This window comes from Protobothrops mucrosquamatus, unplaced genomic scaffold (assembly GCF_001527695.2).
Source record: "Protobothrops mucrosquamatus isolate PMUCROS unplaced genomic scaffold, P.Mucros_1.0 scaffold1526, whole genome shotgun sequence".
Classification (NCBI taxonomy): Eukaryota; Metazoa; Chordata; class Lepidosauria; order Squamata; family Viperidae; genus Protobothrops; species Protobothrops mucrosquamatus.
Window position 1 is genome coordinate 290,936 of NW_015387698.1, and position 19,150 is coordinate 310,085.

General features: G+C 42.0%; 1 protein-coding gene across 1 annotated transcript in view; it reads right to left on the reverse strand.

Moving 5' to 3' along the window:
• The window catches only part of SHISA5 (shisa family member 5), a 35,622-nt gene extending 17,895 nt beyond the window's left edge, over positions 1 to 17,727 (reverse strand). The window contains exons 1-3 of the mRNA XM_015822337.1: positions 17,564 to 17,727; positions 4,352 to 4,505; positions 2,275 to 2,349 (exon numbers count right to left, since the gene is read on the reverse strand). Of these exons, the coding sequence (XP_015677823.1) occupies positions 2,275 to 2,349; positions 4,352 to 4,505; positions 17,564 to 17,630 (296 nt within the window). The 5' untranslated portion in view covers positions 17,631 to 17,727. The remainder of the gene's footprint in view (positions 1 to 2,274; positions 2,350 to 4,351; positions 4,506 to 17,563) is intronic.
• Between the last annotated feature and the right edge of the window lie 1,423 nt (positions 17,728 to 19,150).

Genomic DNA, 19,150 nt, shown 5'->3' on the forward strand with positions numbered 1-19,150 from the left:
TTATTATTATTATTATTATTATTATAAATGTGTACCAGATGGGAAGTGCCCAAATGGTGATCACATATCTTTAGGATGCTGTGATGGCCATAATTCCAAACTTTTGGAAAGTTTTTTGCTGCCTTTCTGACTCCCTTTAGGATCCAGCGTTTGCCATGGCTATTTGATGCACATTTGTGTTGTAGCTTTTTCTTTTGAGTTAAACTTTTTCCTCAACTCTTCAAGGCAAAACAACCTGCAGAAAGATTTTCTTCGCTTGTTTCCTTTCTTTCCTCTGTCCTTCAGTCTGGCGATCATTCATCAAGGTAAACAATTCATATATTTCTTCACCCTTTTTCTAGGCATGCAGTAAATTTAGCAAATTAAGTTGTTAAAACGGATTGAGATTGGAGGGCAGAGGTGGAGAGTTGTTTCAGCACCTAAGTTCCTGTGTTCGTGTGTGTGTGTGTGTGTGTGTGTGTGTGTGTGTGTGTGTAAAGATCAACAAATCTGTCTCTCCCAGCTTTTTTTTTGTTTTCTTCACTGAAGAAATGTGAGCTTCTGAGGACGGGAGGGAGAAGGTTAAGTGAAGGGAAGGTTGGGGAAGCTCATCCAGAAGCTGCAGCCTTTCCATGCATGCAGCTGGCTTCCCCTAAGCCAGGGGTAGGCAACCTCGGCTCTTTTATGACTCGTGGACTTCAACTCCCAGAATTCCTGAGTCAGCTTATGCGAGTCATAAAAGAGCCAAGGTTGCCTACCCCTGTTCTAACCCAATGTCGAGCCATGTTGATGGCAGGGGTATTTCCGACCAGAAAGTCATTCTGTGTGCATGTTGGTCCCAGAGGGCACCGTAAAGGATGGACAGTTGTTTGAATACTGCCACATTCACAGTAAATATCCTTGTCCTCAAGGAGAAAAACCCCATTTCCCCACGTGGCCTTTAGCTCTAGCCCAACCAGTGGACCGTTTATTTAAACATCTCCAAACCACCCACTCCTCTTCTGAACCTCCAGGCAACTCCTCAAACGGTTCTATCCGATTATGAAGAGGTTTAACTTGAAGTTTCCATCTCTTTAATGTTTCTTTTTGAGGTGTCGTAACAATCTCATTGGCGCAATCCAAAAAGCTCCTTCTTGATTTCAATCTTTTTGTGGGGGGGGAGGGGTACTTGGCTAAATAACGGGTGTGCCAGATCACGTTAATACCTTTCCACATCTCGTGCCATGCTCCTTCTCACAGCCGGCAGGGCTATTCCTACCAAAGATATATAGTTTGGCCAGCTGATCAGGGCAGAAAGCTCCCAAAGGCAGCTGTCATTGCTGCAAAGAATTGTTGGAATTCTTTGCTGAAAATGGTGGCTGCTTCTAGGAGGCCTGAGGAACAGGCCCAAGTGCTGCAGGGAAAGAGGAAGGAGGAGGAGAAAGGTCTAGGGCGGGGGGCGTTGCTGCACCCTGTGGCCAACTGTAAAGGTGAATGATTGCAGGGTGCTGCAGCCACTGTAAGTCTGAAAAGAGGGTTGTAGGTATCTTTAGGGGAGTTTGTCATAACTTCGAATGACGATAAAGCAGTGGTTCTCAACCTTTTTAATGCCACGACCCCCAACCGGTCGTAAGTCAAGGACTAAACCGGTCGTACGTCGAGGACTACCTAAACGGTCGTAAGTCAAGGACTTTCCCTGCCCGGGAGCGCCGCGCATGTGTGGTTCCACCCCCTGCGCCGGCCGAGGCGTAGCTGGCAAGCGGCAGAGACGGAGCAGGCCGACCACCAGCTGTCCCAGCTCAAGGGAGGTAAGGCACCTGCCGGAAAAGGGGGAAAAAAATGGCGGACAGCCTTGCTTGGCAACCCCCGTGAAATGGTCGATCGACCCCAAATGGGGTCGCGACCCATAGGTTGAGAACCGCTGCTATAAAGTGACCAGTTTTATCTTGAAGACTACCTGCATACCTCTTAAAAATGGCAGAATAGTTGCAGAGTGCCAAAACGACCTAGGCAAGGCTTCACGGCTCTCTAACTTTCAAAGTGCAAATACGCAGCAAGCTGCTGCAGCTTATTCTTTTAGCTTTATAGCTTTTGGTTTTAGAGCAGGATGTAGCTCCCACCTTTTTGTCTTTTAAGTCTACAGCTACTGTCCTTATAGTGTTAAGACACACATGGCTTTTATGTTAGCGTGGTTAACTTCTCTTACATTTTTACTTTAGATTGGTCAAAAGAATTATCATCAGCATAAAAAGAAGCATATGTAGATAATACAGGATATTTCCTTTCTAATTGCATGGAATTTTTACATATGTGTACCTGAAATCAGATGAATATAGATCTTCAAAATCTGGGTCCATCTTGAATGGTTCAGGCTTGAAAGATGGAAATGTGCTATAGCAACAAGAGTAAAAAGAAAACATTTTAAAAGATGTTCAAATATTAAATAAAACAGTATTTAAGTTACCCTTTTCTAACAAAAGATGAGAAATGCTATATAACCAATAGTGCTTATATAACACATCCTGATAATGCTCAAGATGACTGACAACAGTCCTCAGAAACAATTAAAGGGGGAAAAAAAGACTTAATGGTGTATTGGGAAGAAACAAGCATTGGCGAAATCCAGATTGATATCACTTGCATTGATTTACATCACTTTTATAATTGTGTAATTAGTGTAAAAACTGTTGTGTGCAGGAAAACCTGTTAAAATGTAAGTAAGTAAACAAAAAATCTCCACTGTATCTATCAAACTAAGACTTTATTTCATTGAAAGGAGGAGTGGCACACAACTGAGATACTTTAATGTGGATTATTGTACCGAACTTGTCAATTCTGTGATTCTAAGATAAAGAGAATAAGTGTCATCAGGTATTAAGCCAGGATCACTGACATAATTATTTGCAAAAATCTTCCTTGATGCCTATTCTTTTCACATTTTAAAATTTTAAATTGTGCTTCCTATAGTAATGTAGTAAAAGAGGTCTTATAAAGCAATGTTCCAGTTTCAAATAGAATTTCATTTACAGAAATTCTTGAGCCCCAACTAAGCTTTCTTTGAAAATAAAGTATACCCAAATTACGACAAAGAAAAGTAGGAAGCTAGTGGGATGGCAGGTAACATTCTGGTAAATCTACAGTAAGGTCTGCAGCTGGGCAATTCTCCCCAATGGTCATTTTCTGAGAGTCCATGCAATCTATTCTCAAAAATCTCCACCAGCTCAAAAAAACTGGGGACCTTTGTACTTAGGTTTGTATAGGATTGTGTGGGAAGATGCAGTCTGGAAAAGTGTTTGGATTCATACATGCTACTATGGGTGTCATATAATATAGATGTCATGGTTCCGAAAGAAGAAGCTCTTCAAAGAACTTTGAGGCATTGCTTACCTTGGGAATCTTTTTAATTGCTACATAGCTTCGGCACCTACATAGTGAAGCCAAAATCTGAATTCTCCTCCCCCAACACACCCGTAACAAAGCATAATTCACTCCTTCATTTAACAGTCATTAATCACATTCTCCAATTAGTTTGAAGTATGAACTTTCTCTCCCCTTATCTTCTCTCATTACAACTAACCTTGAAAATACTCTACTGAGATATTGTTATGGCTAACTAGTGCAAGTACATTCTTCCCCCCTCCCTTCCATTAACTATCTAATTTTAACTCTAAAAGTAATACACAGGTTAAATAGAAAATGTCTGCATCTTCATATTTTGTCAAGCAAGAACATCCGATGTTAGCAGCATTGACAATAGCAATTGTGCTATGGGCCACATGAAAATTTCTCTTCGGCTCCAGTTCTGATATAAGTAAGGGCATGGCATTATAACCAGAAATAAATGCAATTGGCATAGTAGGTAAATTTAGGTCAGTATTTCTCAACTTTGGCAACTTTAAGTTGAGTGGACTTCAGCTCTCAGAGTTCCCCAGCCAGGCTTATTTAGGCAAGGCCCGCAACTAGACTGACTATAACCAGCTCCACAGGGCCAAACCCAGGAGGACTGCCCTGTTTAATGCTTGTAGTTCAAACAGGAAGGAGTACTTTAAGCAAGTTTTTCAACTTTGGAAACTTTAAGATGTATGAATTTCAACTTCAAGAATTCTTCAGCCATTAAGCCAGGCTGCGGTTGCTGACTGAGGGATTCTGGGAACTGAAATCTACACATGTAGAAGTTGCCAAGGTTGAAAAACATTGGGATAGAGTGAGGACAGACAGATGGACAGACAGTAGTGCCAAGCCTCTTTTTATTATTCTCTTGGGCTGGGAAAATGAACAAGATAAACTGGCAGCAAAGGCAGAACATGGAATTATGTTCTAACTTCAGTATCCTCTCCAGAATTTAAACCACCTCACAACACCCTAAACTTTGTGCAGTCATTTCCAATCATACCTTTTCATGGAACAAATAAACTGATCATTTTTTTTAAAGCGGTCTGAGCAACAATAACGATGAGTGCAGGTTCCACAACAATATTCTGAGCAAGTCTGCTGTGGATGCCAAAATCCATCAGAATCTGTGTAAGCCTCACAGTGTTCAGAGGAACCTGAAAATTAATCAAAGCAAGAGGTTATTTTACCATATCATATTTAGCTTTGAAAAAATGACAGCCGAGAGGAATATGGATGCATTCTTCATATATCTGAAATATCATGGGCACAGCAGAAAATTAAGACCTATTTTGACATCTCGGATGGTAGGATACAAAATAATGGTCTGAGGTTACAGGGAAACAGATTCCTGAGTTGAGCATTAGAAACAAATTCTTAATTGAATAAGAGCAATTTGCTGAGGGAGCTGTGTTTATTTATTAAATTTAAATAGCTGCCCATCTCACCAGAATTGACTGTGGGTGATGTCCAGAGTGTTGCTGTTGATGAAGGTGTTTGGACAGAGGTTGGAAACCATCTTTTTGAGATGTTTTCACTTAGATTTGTATATTCCACGAGGTTGGACTTCATTGCCAACCAATTCTATCAGTTACACAACAAATGCTGGACATTTTCTAAGTGGATATGCTTATTCTTAACCTGTGGCCTGGCCCTGCAGGAAGAGTGAAGCACTGCTCCAGGTAAAACTGCGTGTTTCCTGCTTATTACTTGTCTGCAGTCAGATAATGAAAGAGGAGTTATCGGCAAATGATCTGAAGCTTATTCAAAGGAATACTTGCTAGTACAAAAAAAATTTGAACCTAGCATTTAAAGAAATCACTACCTTGTATTCTTAAATAAAATAAATAAATAAAATTAAAATTAAATAAAAAACAGGAGAGAAATCAAACCAAAACGTAAACGAGCAGTTAATTATCTATGAATAACTTAATACATTCCACTTAAGGAGAGAAATGAAAGGAGCTCAGAGAATGGCAGGCAAAATGTGAAAAAGGTTTAAGGTGCAATCTATTTCACAATGTTTTCAGCTACAACACAAAAATGAATCTCAAGAAACCTGAAAAAGAAAACAAAAAAAAAGTTTTCCTACCATAGAACAGGAAAGAACTTCTTTTACAAGATGGTGCCGTCACATACATGCAACACAGAAAGATTTTTTTGCATTAGCACAATTTCACTTGGGAATGGAGAAAGAAAGAAGCAGACAGATGGAGAAGTAATTACCTTCCCATATAACTTGTACACAGACTTTTGATCCTTGAAGGATCTAATGTGGTATGGCTCCTCCAAAGTTGGAGGGGAAGGAAGATGTGAGACCCCCATCAATAGATGCTTGCAAGTGACCCTTGGCTGGGTATATCTGAAGTACTCCTGAACTAGAGGCACATGCAGTTCAAATAGTACTTAAACACTTCTTTGTCTGATTCTGGATCAAATGAAGTTAGATGATTCTTCCAGGCTACAAAATCCAACTAAGGAGGACTATTTCAAAAACACAGGAAAATTGGGCTCCCAAAGTCTAACAAGGCAACATACTGGAGGGTTTAATTCAGTTCCTATAAATAAAGCCTAGCAACTTCTCTGTGACTGTACTACAAATCCAACACAGTAGATGATCCTGGAGAACCAGCTTGGTATAATGGTTAAGACACTAGGCTAGAAACTAGGAGATTGTGAGTTCTAGTCCTGCCTTGGGCACAAAGCCAGCTTTGTGATCTTGGGCTAGTCACTTTTCCTAAACCTTAGGAAGGAGGCGACGGCAAGCTACTTCTGAAAATCCTTGCCAAGAAAACTGCAGGGACTTTTTCAGATAGTCTCAATCGAGAAGGACTTGATTGAGAAGAACAAAAAAAGATGGCCTTCACAGGCCTCTCATAGCTTCAGGGTCAATGGCTGGGATCGGGTATAGTCCATGATGGAGTGTTTGGCTACAGATAGCCCAAACTAAGTTCTCTCCCCCCCACACACACACACAGATAAAGAGAATGTGGGCAAGTGAGAGGGGAAAGCTCTCTTCTGATTTCTGGAGAAGATAAGGAGAGATGGGGTTTCTTTGTCCTTTTATAGGAATTTCTGCCCTGAGGAATACGTACTAGGAGCTTAGGTAGTCCTGATAAATCGCTGACAAAATAGATGGTCAAGACTAACAAAACATAGTCAGACAAAAAAAAGGGGAAAGGTTGGATGAGCTGCCTGGTTTGGCTTAATCACTTTCCTCTTTAGCCTTAACAAAACAGTTGTGACCAGATTGATGGCCTTGAAAAAATTGTCCAGACTCCTTTTGATTACCAAGCTAAGTTCCAAGGAAACCCAAAGAGTCATTGAAAAGTGTAAGGCTTATGCCTTTGATCAACAAAAGGAATGACCAAGGAATTGTTCATGGCTCTGGCAATATTGCCTTCCTAGATTTGCCATTGTTTTACCAAGGCCTAGCAATCAGCCATGCCAATGGAAAGTGATCTTCTCAATCTCAGTTTGGAAAAGTTTATCCTTGGGTCTTTTTTAAATGTAAGTTTTGTTTCCTTTTGTGACAGAATTGCTGTACATAGAACTTTGCTCTGTTCACAGGAGTCATAGAAGGGATTAGTAAAGGTTACCCCACTTTTCCAAACTAAAAATATCTGCCAGGCACCTTGTACATAAGGGTATCGATTTGACTGTGGAATGGAACTCTTTCCTGAAATTAGCATTTTTGGCCTATTGGTTGACCATAAAGTTGCAATGGATAGTATAATTTAAAGGGGAAATAAGAACTTTCCATACGAATCTTACCTGTTCTTGCCTATCAGCACAGAAAAGACTGAACTGCTTTATTCCTATTTTGCACCTGTCTTTTCAAAAAAAGGAAAAAAGTGGTCCAATTTGTCAAATGCCATGGTTCGGAGGTTGAGGGAGTGGGCAGAAGAGAAATGCAGATAAAAATAGGCAAGCAATAGTTCTACCCTAGGCTGTGCTAGTAATAATCCTACCTGGAATACGTGCCCAGTTCTGGTCCCCACAATAAAAGAAAAATTGCTAAGGAACTGGAAAGAGTACAGAGAACAGCAACAAAGATAGATAAGATAACCTTTATTGTCATTTTTTACTGTGGGCACACTAGCACACATTAAAAATGAAATTATGTTGCCTGCTACCAAAAGTTGACACGTACATAACACACATAGAAGCATGCTATGTACATACATATGTATATACCTACACCCTTACATATAAGTAACATATAAATATTAATCACTGTCCATCTTGAATACATAGCGGAAAGATGAAGCTTGAGCGTTCACAAGGTTGATACTGTATTGAACAAAACTGTGACTGAATCTGGATGTTCTGCTTCGGATACCACGAAGCCTCCTCCCAGAAGGTAACAAGAAAACAGGTCATGGAGAGGTTGTGTAGTGTCCCAGACAATCCTGCGGACCCTGCTCAAGCAACATTTATATGATGGTGAAGGGAACTGGAAGAATATTTTGGACGTACATAAACCAAGGGCTACTAAAACCAGGAAGAATCTATGGTTCAATGAGGTGGAACTTCCTTGCAAACTTGCTCAGCAAATGACCTTTTCTAATGTCAGATATTGAATCTAATGAACTATATTAAGTCTAACGAAGTACATATAGTCCAGCTGAATGCACAGGTTATGTAGAAATTCAACATGCTAAGGTGGACAAAAACAATGATATACCAAAGACGATGAGAAGATCAAAACAGGACTGATGGATAAAAATACCAACAGCCGAACAAGAATTTCCATGATCAAGAACAGCCAAAGATCTAGATCTCTCTCAAAATTGTAATGTAACAATATTTTGTGACAAGATTTATGAAAACCAGCTGGTCAGAATCTGATACTTTTAGGTGAGAAAGTAGAATTTAGCAAAGTTAACTGTATGTATATGTGTGGGCAGCATATGAGGATATGAATATTTTGCTTGTTATTTTTAGCTTGCTACTTCTCTCACTATCTTTTGTAGCCTGGGACATTTTTCTGGACTGCACAAGGCTCTAATTCTGACCAAACTAATTATAGTAGGACTAGTGATTAAAGCAGATCTTTTTCATATTTATGCACTAGCCTAAAACAGGGAACTGCTTTAAGGAGTTGAAATGCCTCTTAAAACAACCTCAACTTGTTTTTAGGTTCACATGCAGGCCTGCAAAAAGAAGGGATATTTAATGATTAAGAGAGAGGTGCTATGTTCATATGATGTCTAAAATAATTCTCCTGAATTGTTATAGAAGCACACACAGCTCTAGAATATCCAAAAGATGCATTATAAAACTTTACTGACAGTCAAACATATGCCGTACTGATTGCCTGAAGGATTTAATAGCAGCAGCAAGAGCAAATGTTCTGGCTAAATTTTGGAGACCTGCAAATTAAGGGTTTTCCCATTTAGACTGTCACTTCTCAGCATCTATTTGAGAAGAACAGTCCTGAGGGTTGAATATGGGAGAAAGCTCATGTTACCCTCGGCTGGAATTACGGTACTGATGAACAGTTACCAGATTGTACATTTTTGAAACTGTGACTTGTTGCCAAGTTGATTAGGCCAGGGCTTTTCAACCTTTTCACCCATTGTACCACTTTTAGGATATGGCAACATCCAAGTGCCACCAGTTGCCTAGCAAGGTGTCAAAAACTTGATGACCCCCCCAAAAAAAGGGAAAAAGTGATAAAGTACAGGTAGTCCTCGACTTACAACAGTTCGCTTAGTGACTGTTCGAAGTTACAATGGCACTGAAAAAAGTGCCCCCCAAGCCACAGCTGAGCAAGACACCTGCCTGCCCGCCCAGCCGCGCTCTTCCTCCTGTCCGAGGTTTTCATTGTTGTGAGCATTTCTGTTGAGGATTGGCAGTGGGGGTGGGGTGCGGGGGGGGTGTTTGGTTTTTATTCCCCCCTCTGCTGGGTGGTTGCAGCAGGCTTTGGTCACTTCATATGACCCTGGGACACTATGACCGTCATGAATATGAATCAGTTGCCAAGCATCTGAATATAAATCACAAGACCCTGGAGATGCTGTAACATTCCAGCTGATCGGCGCTTCTTCTGGGCTCAGCAGAAGCACCAGGATCAGCACTGAGCTCTAGCTGGAGCCTGGCGCTGATCCTGGCACTTCTACTGAGTCCTGACAGCCCCAAAGAAGCGCCAATCAGCTGGAAAGCGGCACTGAACCTGGCGCTTCCGCTGAGCCCTGACAGCCCTGCAGCTCCAGTCATCTCTCCCTCAGGCTTGTGCGGTGCTGCCACCGGTTCAGCTCATTCCCCTCCCCTGCTACCACTTTTCTAGGATGGTCGCGTACCACCTGCCAGGTGCCAATGTACCACAGGTGGTACCCGTACCACTGGTTGAAAAGCCCTGCATTAGGCAACTGAAACCTAAACAAAAAACAAAAACCCAGAGTGGATTTGATCCCTTCCAAATGGACAAAAAACCATTCTGACCAATTCCGGCTTCTTTACTTATATTAATAAATCAACTCTTGTATTCTAAGTGAAGGGCTTGGCCAAAATTACTCCTATTTTCAAGAAGACAAGCCGATTAATTATCACTCTGTCAGATTAATACACTTTATTAGCAAGCTTTAGAATAGGCTTTTCTCTTTAGTATTTAAGCAGCTCTTGTCTTAATATCTAGGGAAATCCTCTGGCACAAATGTAATGCATTTATCTGTTGCCTGCTTATTAATGTTTAAAGTTTTAAAGTTTTTATATTCTTGTTTTTATGATGCTGTAAGCTGCCCAGATTTGACAGTGACATGGGCAGCATATAAATTTAATAAACAAACAAACACAAGATAACACTAACATGAGTGTAAATGAAGTGCGGCAAAACATATTCCAGAAATAGTCCCTAGAAAAGGAGTTAAATAAGAAAGCATCCTTGTCCCACTATTCAAGTGTTTATCAAGTCAATAGTTAGGAATTTAACTCAAGAACTTGCAGCAAAACTGCTAAATGCAGTTGATGCAGTAGTTCTTCATGGATCCCAGTAGGTCTAAGAAGAGAAATGAAAAATTTGACCCGTTTCTATAAGGTTCATTCATTAAAGCAGTGGTTCTCAACCTGTGGGTCGGGACCCCATTTGGGGTCGATCGACCATTTCATGGGGGTCGCCAAGCAAGGCTGTCCGCCATTTTTTTTGTCTGCCATTTTTTTTGTCCGCCATTTTTTTCCCCTTTTCCGGTGGGTGCCTTACCTCCCTTGGGCTGGGCCAGCTGGTGGTCGGCCTGCTCNGTCTCTGCCGCTTGCCAGCTACGCCTCGGCCGGCGCAGGGGGCGGAACCACGCATGCGCGGCGCTCCCGGGCAGGGAAAGTCCTCGACTTACGACCGATTTAGTCCTCGACTTACGACCGGTTTAGTCCTCGACTTACGACCGGTTGGGGTCGTGGCATTAAAAAGGTTGAGAACCACTGCATTAAAGTCTAACTTTGAGGTAAGCACTTTGTAAAAAAATTAAGATATTAGTCCATGGCCTGGAATATGAAGGCATGTGGCACTCAATAAGTGGAATGCTCCAAATATTTAGGTTCTGATTTAATTGACAGGAAGGGAAATGTCCAAACAGACACCCCTCTAGAACTTACCCCATGCACCTAAAAAAGCTAATCCATTATCACTTTACTTTTCCATATTTACGGAACGTCTTTCAGCAACTCTAAAATCTGAGACCACAGCACTGGTATAATCTGTAGGATTCAGCTAAATCCCTATCTTATATTTTCTAAATTTACATCAATTCAAATTTTCTGAGAAAATTGCTTGATGTTGATTGGTTTCTCTGTAATGCAGCACTCCACACAGAAGAGGAAATGAATGAATATGGACCAGAATATGAAGAAGCACCTTCAATTACAGTATTGGTTAAATCTGAACTTTCTATCACACAGTTTAGTTTCTCCCTTGATCTTGCCTTGAAACACATCACTGTCAATCTTCAGTGCTGTGGACATTCTCTTGAGCTGTTGCTTAGCCTAGAACGGGGGTCTCCATACCCCATGCTGCCTGGGGAATTCTGGGAGTTGAAGTCCACAAGTCTTAAAGTTGGCAGGTCTGGAGACCTCTGGCCTAGAGTTATGAATTGGCCACGACAAAGCTTTGATAAAGAATTCTGGATGTGGAATCCCATACTGAGCTCAGCAATTTTTCTACAAGGGTTGGCTGGACAATCACAAGAATCATTTTAAACTAGCTATATAAGTTGAGCGTTTCATTATATGCTGTCAAGTCAAAGGTCCTTCAGGTCTTCCAATACTGCTTCCACTGCTACTATAATCAATCCATCCACCTTGCTGGGGGTTGTTCTTTCTTTTTCCTTCCATCTTTCTCAGCATTACAGATACCTTGAGAGAGCTACGGCTTGCATAATTTCTCCCAAAAATGATAATTTAAATAATAATGGTTATTTGTGCCTTATTTCTCTTTTTCCATCTTTAATAAAGTCTTTTGTATTAGTTTTCTGAAAGTTTTTTATTAATAAAGTTCCTTCCTGAAATCTGTCCTTCTGGGTTTTAGAGTCTCTTCTTGGCAATTTATTTTATAAATTTATTTATAAGTTTCCATTATTTGCTCTGACATCCAGCTTGCTTTCTTCTGTTTCTTGGTCTTTGGCAGGCTCTTTTCTCATTTATCCTGTAACTTATTTGATTTCATTCCATCCGTCCTTTGATTCCCTATCCATGGGGAACAAGACTTTAAAGCAGTGATGGCGAACCTTTTAGAGACCAAGTGCCCCAAAACCGCCCTGCCCCCAGCCTGCTCCCGCTCTGCCCGCCCACCCTGCCCTGCTCCACCCTCACCCTGCCCGCTCTCAGGGCCATCCACGGCCCGCCACAGATCGCTCAGGTGGCCCTGCAGCACCATGGTGGCCACGCCCTCCGCCCGCGCCCAGCAGCATCATCTGCTGCCCAGCTGCCATGTGTTTGGCTGCGCTGCTCTGCCCTGGCCGCACCCGGGGGTGACTCTCCTCCGGGGGGGCTGCTGATGAGAGGGCTGTGGGGGGAGGCGGGGCTGGGTCGACGGCATGTGTGCCCACAGAGAGGGCTCCTAGTGCCGCCTCTGGCACCCGTGCCATAGGTTCGCCACCACTGCTTTAAAGTATTCCCCATGCTCTCCATGAAATAGTGGCAAAAATTCAGGAGTATGATGGCACCTTTCCAGACTAACACATTTTATTAAAAGGCATAAGTTTTCGTGAACTTTAGCTTTGTGTATCTGATCAAACTCATGAAATATGAACCCTTTTTAATAAAATCTGTTGGACCAAAAAGATGCTACCACGCACCTCCTGATTTTTTTTTACCACTACTGACTAGACAAGCTCTTCTACAACGCCTTGAAAAATGGTATGTGCTCATTGTGTGGAAAGTGGCTAAGTTGTTCTTTACCTGGACTTGGAACTTGCATAAAAACACTTCATGACCTTTATTGCTGTCGGCCTTGACCACACCTCTCTACCGGTATAACTGAGCTCTACTTCCTGATACCAACAATATAATTATTCTGATCTCTGTGTGTATTCCATCTAGCAATGTCCATATATCCAGGTGTTATTTGCTTGTTTCAAAACAGCGTTAGCGATAAAGAAATAATTAGATTAGCAGAAACTGTCAAGTCATTGTCCTGCTACATTTGTGTTTACTAGATTGTGCAATTTAACCACATCCCATCCTTAACATTTCCATCATATTCTCCAACCACTTGCAGCATATCCGGTTTGCACATTCTGTCAATTTCAGATTGGATTTAATCATAAAACTCGTCAACTTCTGCATCAGTGGACTGAGCATAAACTGGGATAGCTATCATATTAAAGAGTTTTCCCAAAGACTAATTGATATTATTTGTTCACTGATATTGTAATATGACTATATTACTTATTAAATTAAAAATATATATGACTATATCATTTGTTCACTGACGGACAAAACAACTAGACACAAAGACAGTTTTCCCCTCATGCCATCACTCTGCTAAACACCTAATTTCCACAGCACTGTCTTATGCCTAAAGATATCTAACCATGTAGTAGGACTGTATTACTATTATCCTTCTCATCTTTCCTATTACCTGCTCCTATTGGTATCTTATGACTATCATTTTGTTGGTTTTATCTCATGATTTATCACTTTTTTGCTTGTATGTGTACCGAGAGCTTATCCACTGGAGCAAATTCCTTGGCCAATAAAGAATATTCTTTTCTATTTTAATATTCTACCAGTATTGTTTTCAAAGCAATGTGTGCCCTAAGTAGTAAACAGTATGAACTTCTGAGAGTACCTAATTCCAGTCCATTTCAATTTGCTGATGCCTAAGAGGAAAACGTATAGTTGATTCAGTTCATTTTTTGCTATGTTGAGCTTTCCCATGCTCATGCGTCTTACATTTCTTGCCCCCACTGGGATTCTGTCTTTGCAGCTTTGGATTTTCTTTTCCCTACATGGAAACATTGGCAACTGGATGTCCCAAAGGCTTTAATCTAGCTCCACACAAACAGCATTAATACTCTGTTCGTTCTTGGTAAAAATCATCTGCCACTATATCGACTATACTGTCCACACATTGGTAAAAGACTCCTTGTGGGTCTAAGAAGAATAAGCAACCCTGGGACTGGTTGGTGACATGAGAGTTCTCCTCCCCCACCCTTTTAACTTTAACTTTTAAGTTTGTTCATAATTCTATTTTAACAGTTTTTATTTACTTTTTTTTTATAGTAAACCGCCCAGAGTATCTTAGGTGAGATGGGTGGGTGTAGAAAAGTGATCGGTAAATAAAACCCAGAAGCACTTTGCCACAACCTTTTCCACAGTTTGAAATTATACTTTTGCTGTTGGCACCAAAGTGGTCATCAACTTTCAACATTTTCCTATACGCTGCTACCCAATATAAATGTTTGTTTGCTTTAACTGGGATTACCTTCACACTTTGGGTGGCCCTGTTGGGAGTGCACTCCTGGCACTCATCCCTCTCAGGAACAACCCTATACACACTATGAGGCAGCATGGTGGGATTTGGGAACTTACTGTACACAATTACAGCAGGGCTTTCACCTAATGAAGTTTAGCATCTTATCCACAGCAATTTTCTTTTACTGTACTGTAAAATAAAAAGAGCTGCTTTTTCAGAAAGAGTAGGCACTTGTAAAGTAGGAACTCTTGGGAACCACTTGCTTGCCTCCAATAACAGTATATTGTGACTTGCACAGACTCTATAATATTCTCTGAGGGCCTCTTCCTCCATAGATGAGTTCTACGTGGGTCAATTTTTGTCCAAGATTTTACAATAACACTTTGTGTATCCACATTCTCATTAATAGACTGCAGGTTTTGATAATTTAGAGGAGCGTATTTATTCAGATGGTCTAGTTATAAGCTTCACTAGATGTATGGCAGCTCATCTTACCGTTATCTTTTCCTATGTATATACAGAGGCATTCAAATTGTTCTGTTGTGTTTCATTATTTTAACATTGGTCTACAATCATAGTGAAAGATATTTTGATTTTTTGCTGCATATTCTCAGTGGAATTTTTAAATCAAGTTTATCCATTTTTTTTGTTATGGTAAAAGAGACCATAATGTTTGTTGGAAAGGTTCCCACAAATTACAATCTCTAACCAGCTGCCTTCTCATCTTTGGATGGTTGGGATTACAGAATTACAGAAGATTAAGAACTGTAGCTCTAATGCGCCTAGAAAGCATGTTTTGGAGAAGAGAAACTTGTCGGAAAAACAATCATGCTCCTTTTGGTACAGAGCCCCTGAATTAACTGGCAGTTAATCCTCAGGTATAGTTCAAAACATAGTGACATGTTTTAATGACTGGTTGGCTAGAAAGTTGTGGGGGGGGGGGGTGAGGGTGAGAAGGTGAGTTGGATGTTTATCATGAAATAAAACACACAATGAACAATAGAAAAATCTATCCCTTGCCTTGTTTTCTTCTGCTTTTTTCACCCTCTGCGACAGCTGTTTGGCTTTGACTTCCCTCCCATCCTCCATGTATTTCATTTTATTATCAAAAAGCCCCCCCCACCAGAACTTGTTAATGAAACCATCAAGCAAACATGTTCTTCAGAAACATGTGTGTTAGGTTTGCTCCATAAAGACCAGCCTGCTTTTTTCCTGAATGAACCTGCCCAATCTTTTTAGGATGTCTAGCAAAGCCATGTGCATAGTGGATTGAGTCAGAGTAGCCAGCTACCACAAAGGATACACACACTAATTGAAATGATATGAATGCTAACCAGCTGAAATGTACCAGGAAGAGAAAGGCTGCTTTAGAAAAGCTAGAACAGTAAAAGGATGAGACAGAATTCAAAGTGTGCAACACTTTCATTTCTTCTGCATATCAAATTTAAAACTTAAGAAAGATTATATTGCTAAAGCAGCAGCAAACACTTGGCAACAGTATGTGTGGGGAGAAAAGGGTGCATGATGAACAAAGCTGTGCTGCATCATCATGACAAACCTCTGCCCCTCCTGCCAATGCCCCGAGACCTTACACAAAAGCAGGGCAGGAGTGGAGGTTGCAGCATGATGGCATACTACAACCATCATTTCGACAAAAGGAACAAGTTGCTGTTGACACCCATAAATACAGGCGTATAAAAAAGTCTGTAAAGCCTATAAAAAGCCTATAAAGTCCAAAGATCCTATATTCAAAGCTAAAGACAATATTGTAATTGAGCAGATGTTATTATACTTCCCTCATTGATCATCCTCAAAATCTTGACTTGATAGGTGTTCATGGTGCACATTTTAATACCATTTCTCCATTTCTGACTTTGCTTTTGGTCCTCCCCATTTTGTAAGTTTGGGATAGGACAGACAATCGAGGAAAAAGAAATTCCAAACCTCAGCTTCCTCCATGTCTGGGCCTGGATGGGACGGGAACCATGGTTCCACCATGCTAGAATATAATATGCTTGATTATGGTTCACTGAATGACAATTCTCTTTTACACATGCCAAACCACAAATCATGATTAAAATCACAATGGTTTGGTTCACTGGGTACCCAAAGGAAACCACGGTGATGTCAAAACGATAAGACCTGCACGATATAACCACACAAACCACTCCAAACTTGTGTCCTGACAAAGGATGCTAGGTTACATATGCACAACAACATTATCACACCCTCTCAGATACCATCTCACATAACAAACTAAACCCATACCAAGAAACTATTAAAATCCTAATCTGAAAAAATGTAGCTGTAATCCAGAGCCTGGGAGAAAGTGCTGGTGTTTAATTGGCTCACCTTTAATGCCTACTGCTGTAAATACTGTTTCCAGTAATGCCTCCTGGAAACAAAATTAATATCCAAGTTGTATCTGTTTATTATCAGAAGAAATCTCACACTTCCTAATTGGAAACAAATGCCAGTTTTGTACAATCTAATTCCAGAAGAGTCTGGAAATTTTCAGCTATTTTCATTTAGGGCTCAGACATGAGAAAGAACTGACTGTTCTGCAGTGTGAGAAAGAACCGAATTCCTCCCTCCAAGGGAGTTAGAACACAAAATACAGAAGTTCACGTAAGCAACAAAAGAAGTTGCACAGAGCACAGCAGTGAGTCAGGTCTGTGGTCTTATGGAAATTCCACTTCACGGATTTTAGGGCACAGGCAGACAAGTGCTGTAAAATGAATGGGATGGATGGCGCTTTTGGTATGACCAAAATGTGTGCTCCATTTGGTTCTCCTTCCAGGCAAATCTCAGAAATTGTGATGAAGTCACTTCAGACGATGCTCGAGCTGACCATCTGCCCCCAGCAAAGAGGACCCCAACGTTCAGCAATAGGAGGGATGGCCAATGTAACCCTATTACGACCATCGCAACGGCAAACACGTTGCGTGTCTGGGGGCATTTCCTGTTCAGGGTAACGAAAGTTCATTTCTGTCACCACCCCCCCTTCCTGATCATAATGAGCGCCTGCCCCACTTGGTGCCCACTCGCTGCGATGAACCACACACAACTCACTACTCCGAACAGCCCTGGCTTAAGCTAAGCGGGACTAATGAGAGCTGTAACGTCACGCGGGCCGTGGGAAGGCACCGCGGTGACGGACACCCGGGATTCAAATGAGGCACACAATCGCCCGTGCTTCGTCCCCGCCTTTAGCGGCAGCCTCGAATGCTTCAGCCGGTTCCAGGAAGAGAGCTGCCCACCCCACCGGCGCCCAGCCAGCTCTCCCCTCCCACGTCCATCACTCACCGCCGGGCGGCACCAGGAAACCCAGAAGGACGCAAAGACTCCAGAGGGGACTCCGGGCGAAGGCCATCGTTCTCCTCCTCCTCCTAAGGCGAGGGAGCAGCTGCGCCGCAGTGACGACGACGGCGACCCTTTCCGCCGTCTCCCTGCGTCGGCGTCTCGAAACGGGGCGTTCCTTTTGCCCGTCAAAGAGCTCCGCCCGTCGGATGTGCCACTCCGGGGAAGGGTGGAAGGTTCCCGCGTTGCGCCCGCACAGATTTCCTCCTTAGGTTTCGCTTCCCGTTTCCCGGAGATCCCGGGAGGTCGGGAAGCGACAGGATCAAGTTCATTGGTCCGGGAGGTGAAGGCACCGAGGTGTGATTGTGGCACTAAGCGTGCCCGGAGCGGCTGGTGCAAGTGAGACAGTTCGCCTCGTCTACACATGTAGACGTGACTTGGGTCGGACCTCCGTAGGCCACACTTTTCTTAGGGTGCTGGATTTGCCCATTACGTTGCCGTTTGTGGCAATGCGATTTCTATATGGTAGCCTTCGGGTTTTATCATCTCGGCAAGCCGATGGTGCTTTTCCCTAAAAACAGTGATTAAATCACCTGTTAAAACAAATTAGGAGCTAGTTAATGGGTGGGTCCAATCTGTGGTTGTCTGAATCAGGGGTCTTCAAACTCAGCCCTTTTATGACTCATGGACTTCAACCCTCAGAATTCCTCAGTCAGCGTGCTTGGCTGGTCTGCATCATGCCCTTGTCTGTAGTTAATTGACTTAAACCTGGGGTCTGCAACCTAGACAACTTTAAGACTTGTGAACTTTAGCTCCCAGAATTCCTCAGCCAGCCTGGCTGAGGAATTCTGGGAGCTAAAGTCCACAAGTCTTAAAGTTGTCAAGGTTGCAGCCCCCTGACTTACAGTAAGCCATTGCTTTGTTCTCACAGCACGCTACTATAAATTAGCAACACGGGTTGTGATCACACAAAAAGATTACGGTAATTTCTAATTGACTACCTCCTAAGTTCAGTGTTGTGTGAACCATAGCCGCTCAGTGATCTCACACTGCACTATGCCAAAAGCAATCTGATTTAGTTTTTGGCCTACATGTACAATAGTATGGAATCCAGCCAAATCCAAGTTTAATTATGACTCGAGTGCCCTGTGCGGCCCCAGCAAATTTGATTCTGGAGGTGTAGCACCAAAGTCAATGCTTTTAGCATGCAAAGCTACTCAAGTTAGTAAATACCCAAAGCAGAATATCTTGTAAACATTACTGCTCCCAGTAGAAAGCTGGCAAATCTGGAAGTTTGGCTGGCCAACGATCTTGCCCCCTCCCCCTTCCCGTTAGTGGCAAGCCCACAGGGGCTTGACACCTGCACCAGGCAGCATGGCAACCCACAAAGGTATGCCCTGGGCTGTGGAGGTTACCATTATTTTTCCGTGTATAAGATGCTGTACTAGTATAAGACGTACCTGATTTTTGAACAGGGTGTTTGCAGGAAAAAATAGTGTCTTGTACACGGAAATATATGGTAATTACTCTATGTACTGTGGGAAGAATCCAGAGAAAGAAATATTTTGGGAAATATTAAAAAGGCAGAATATA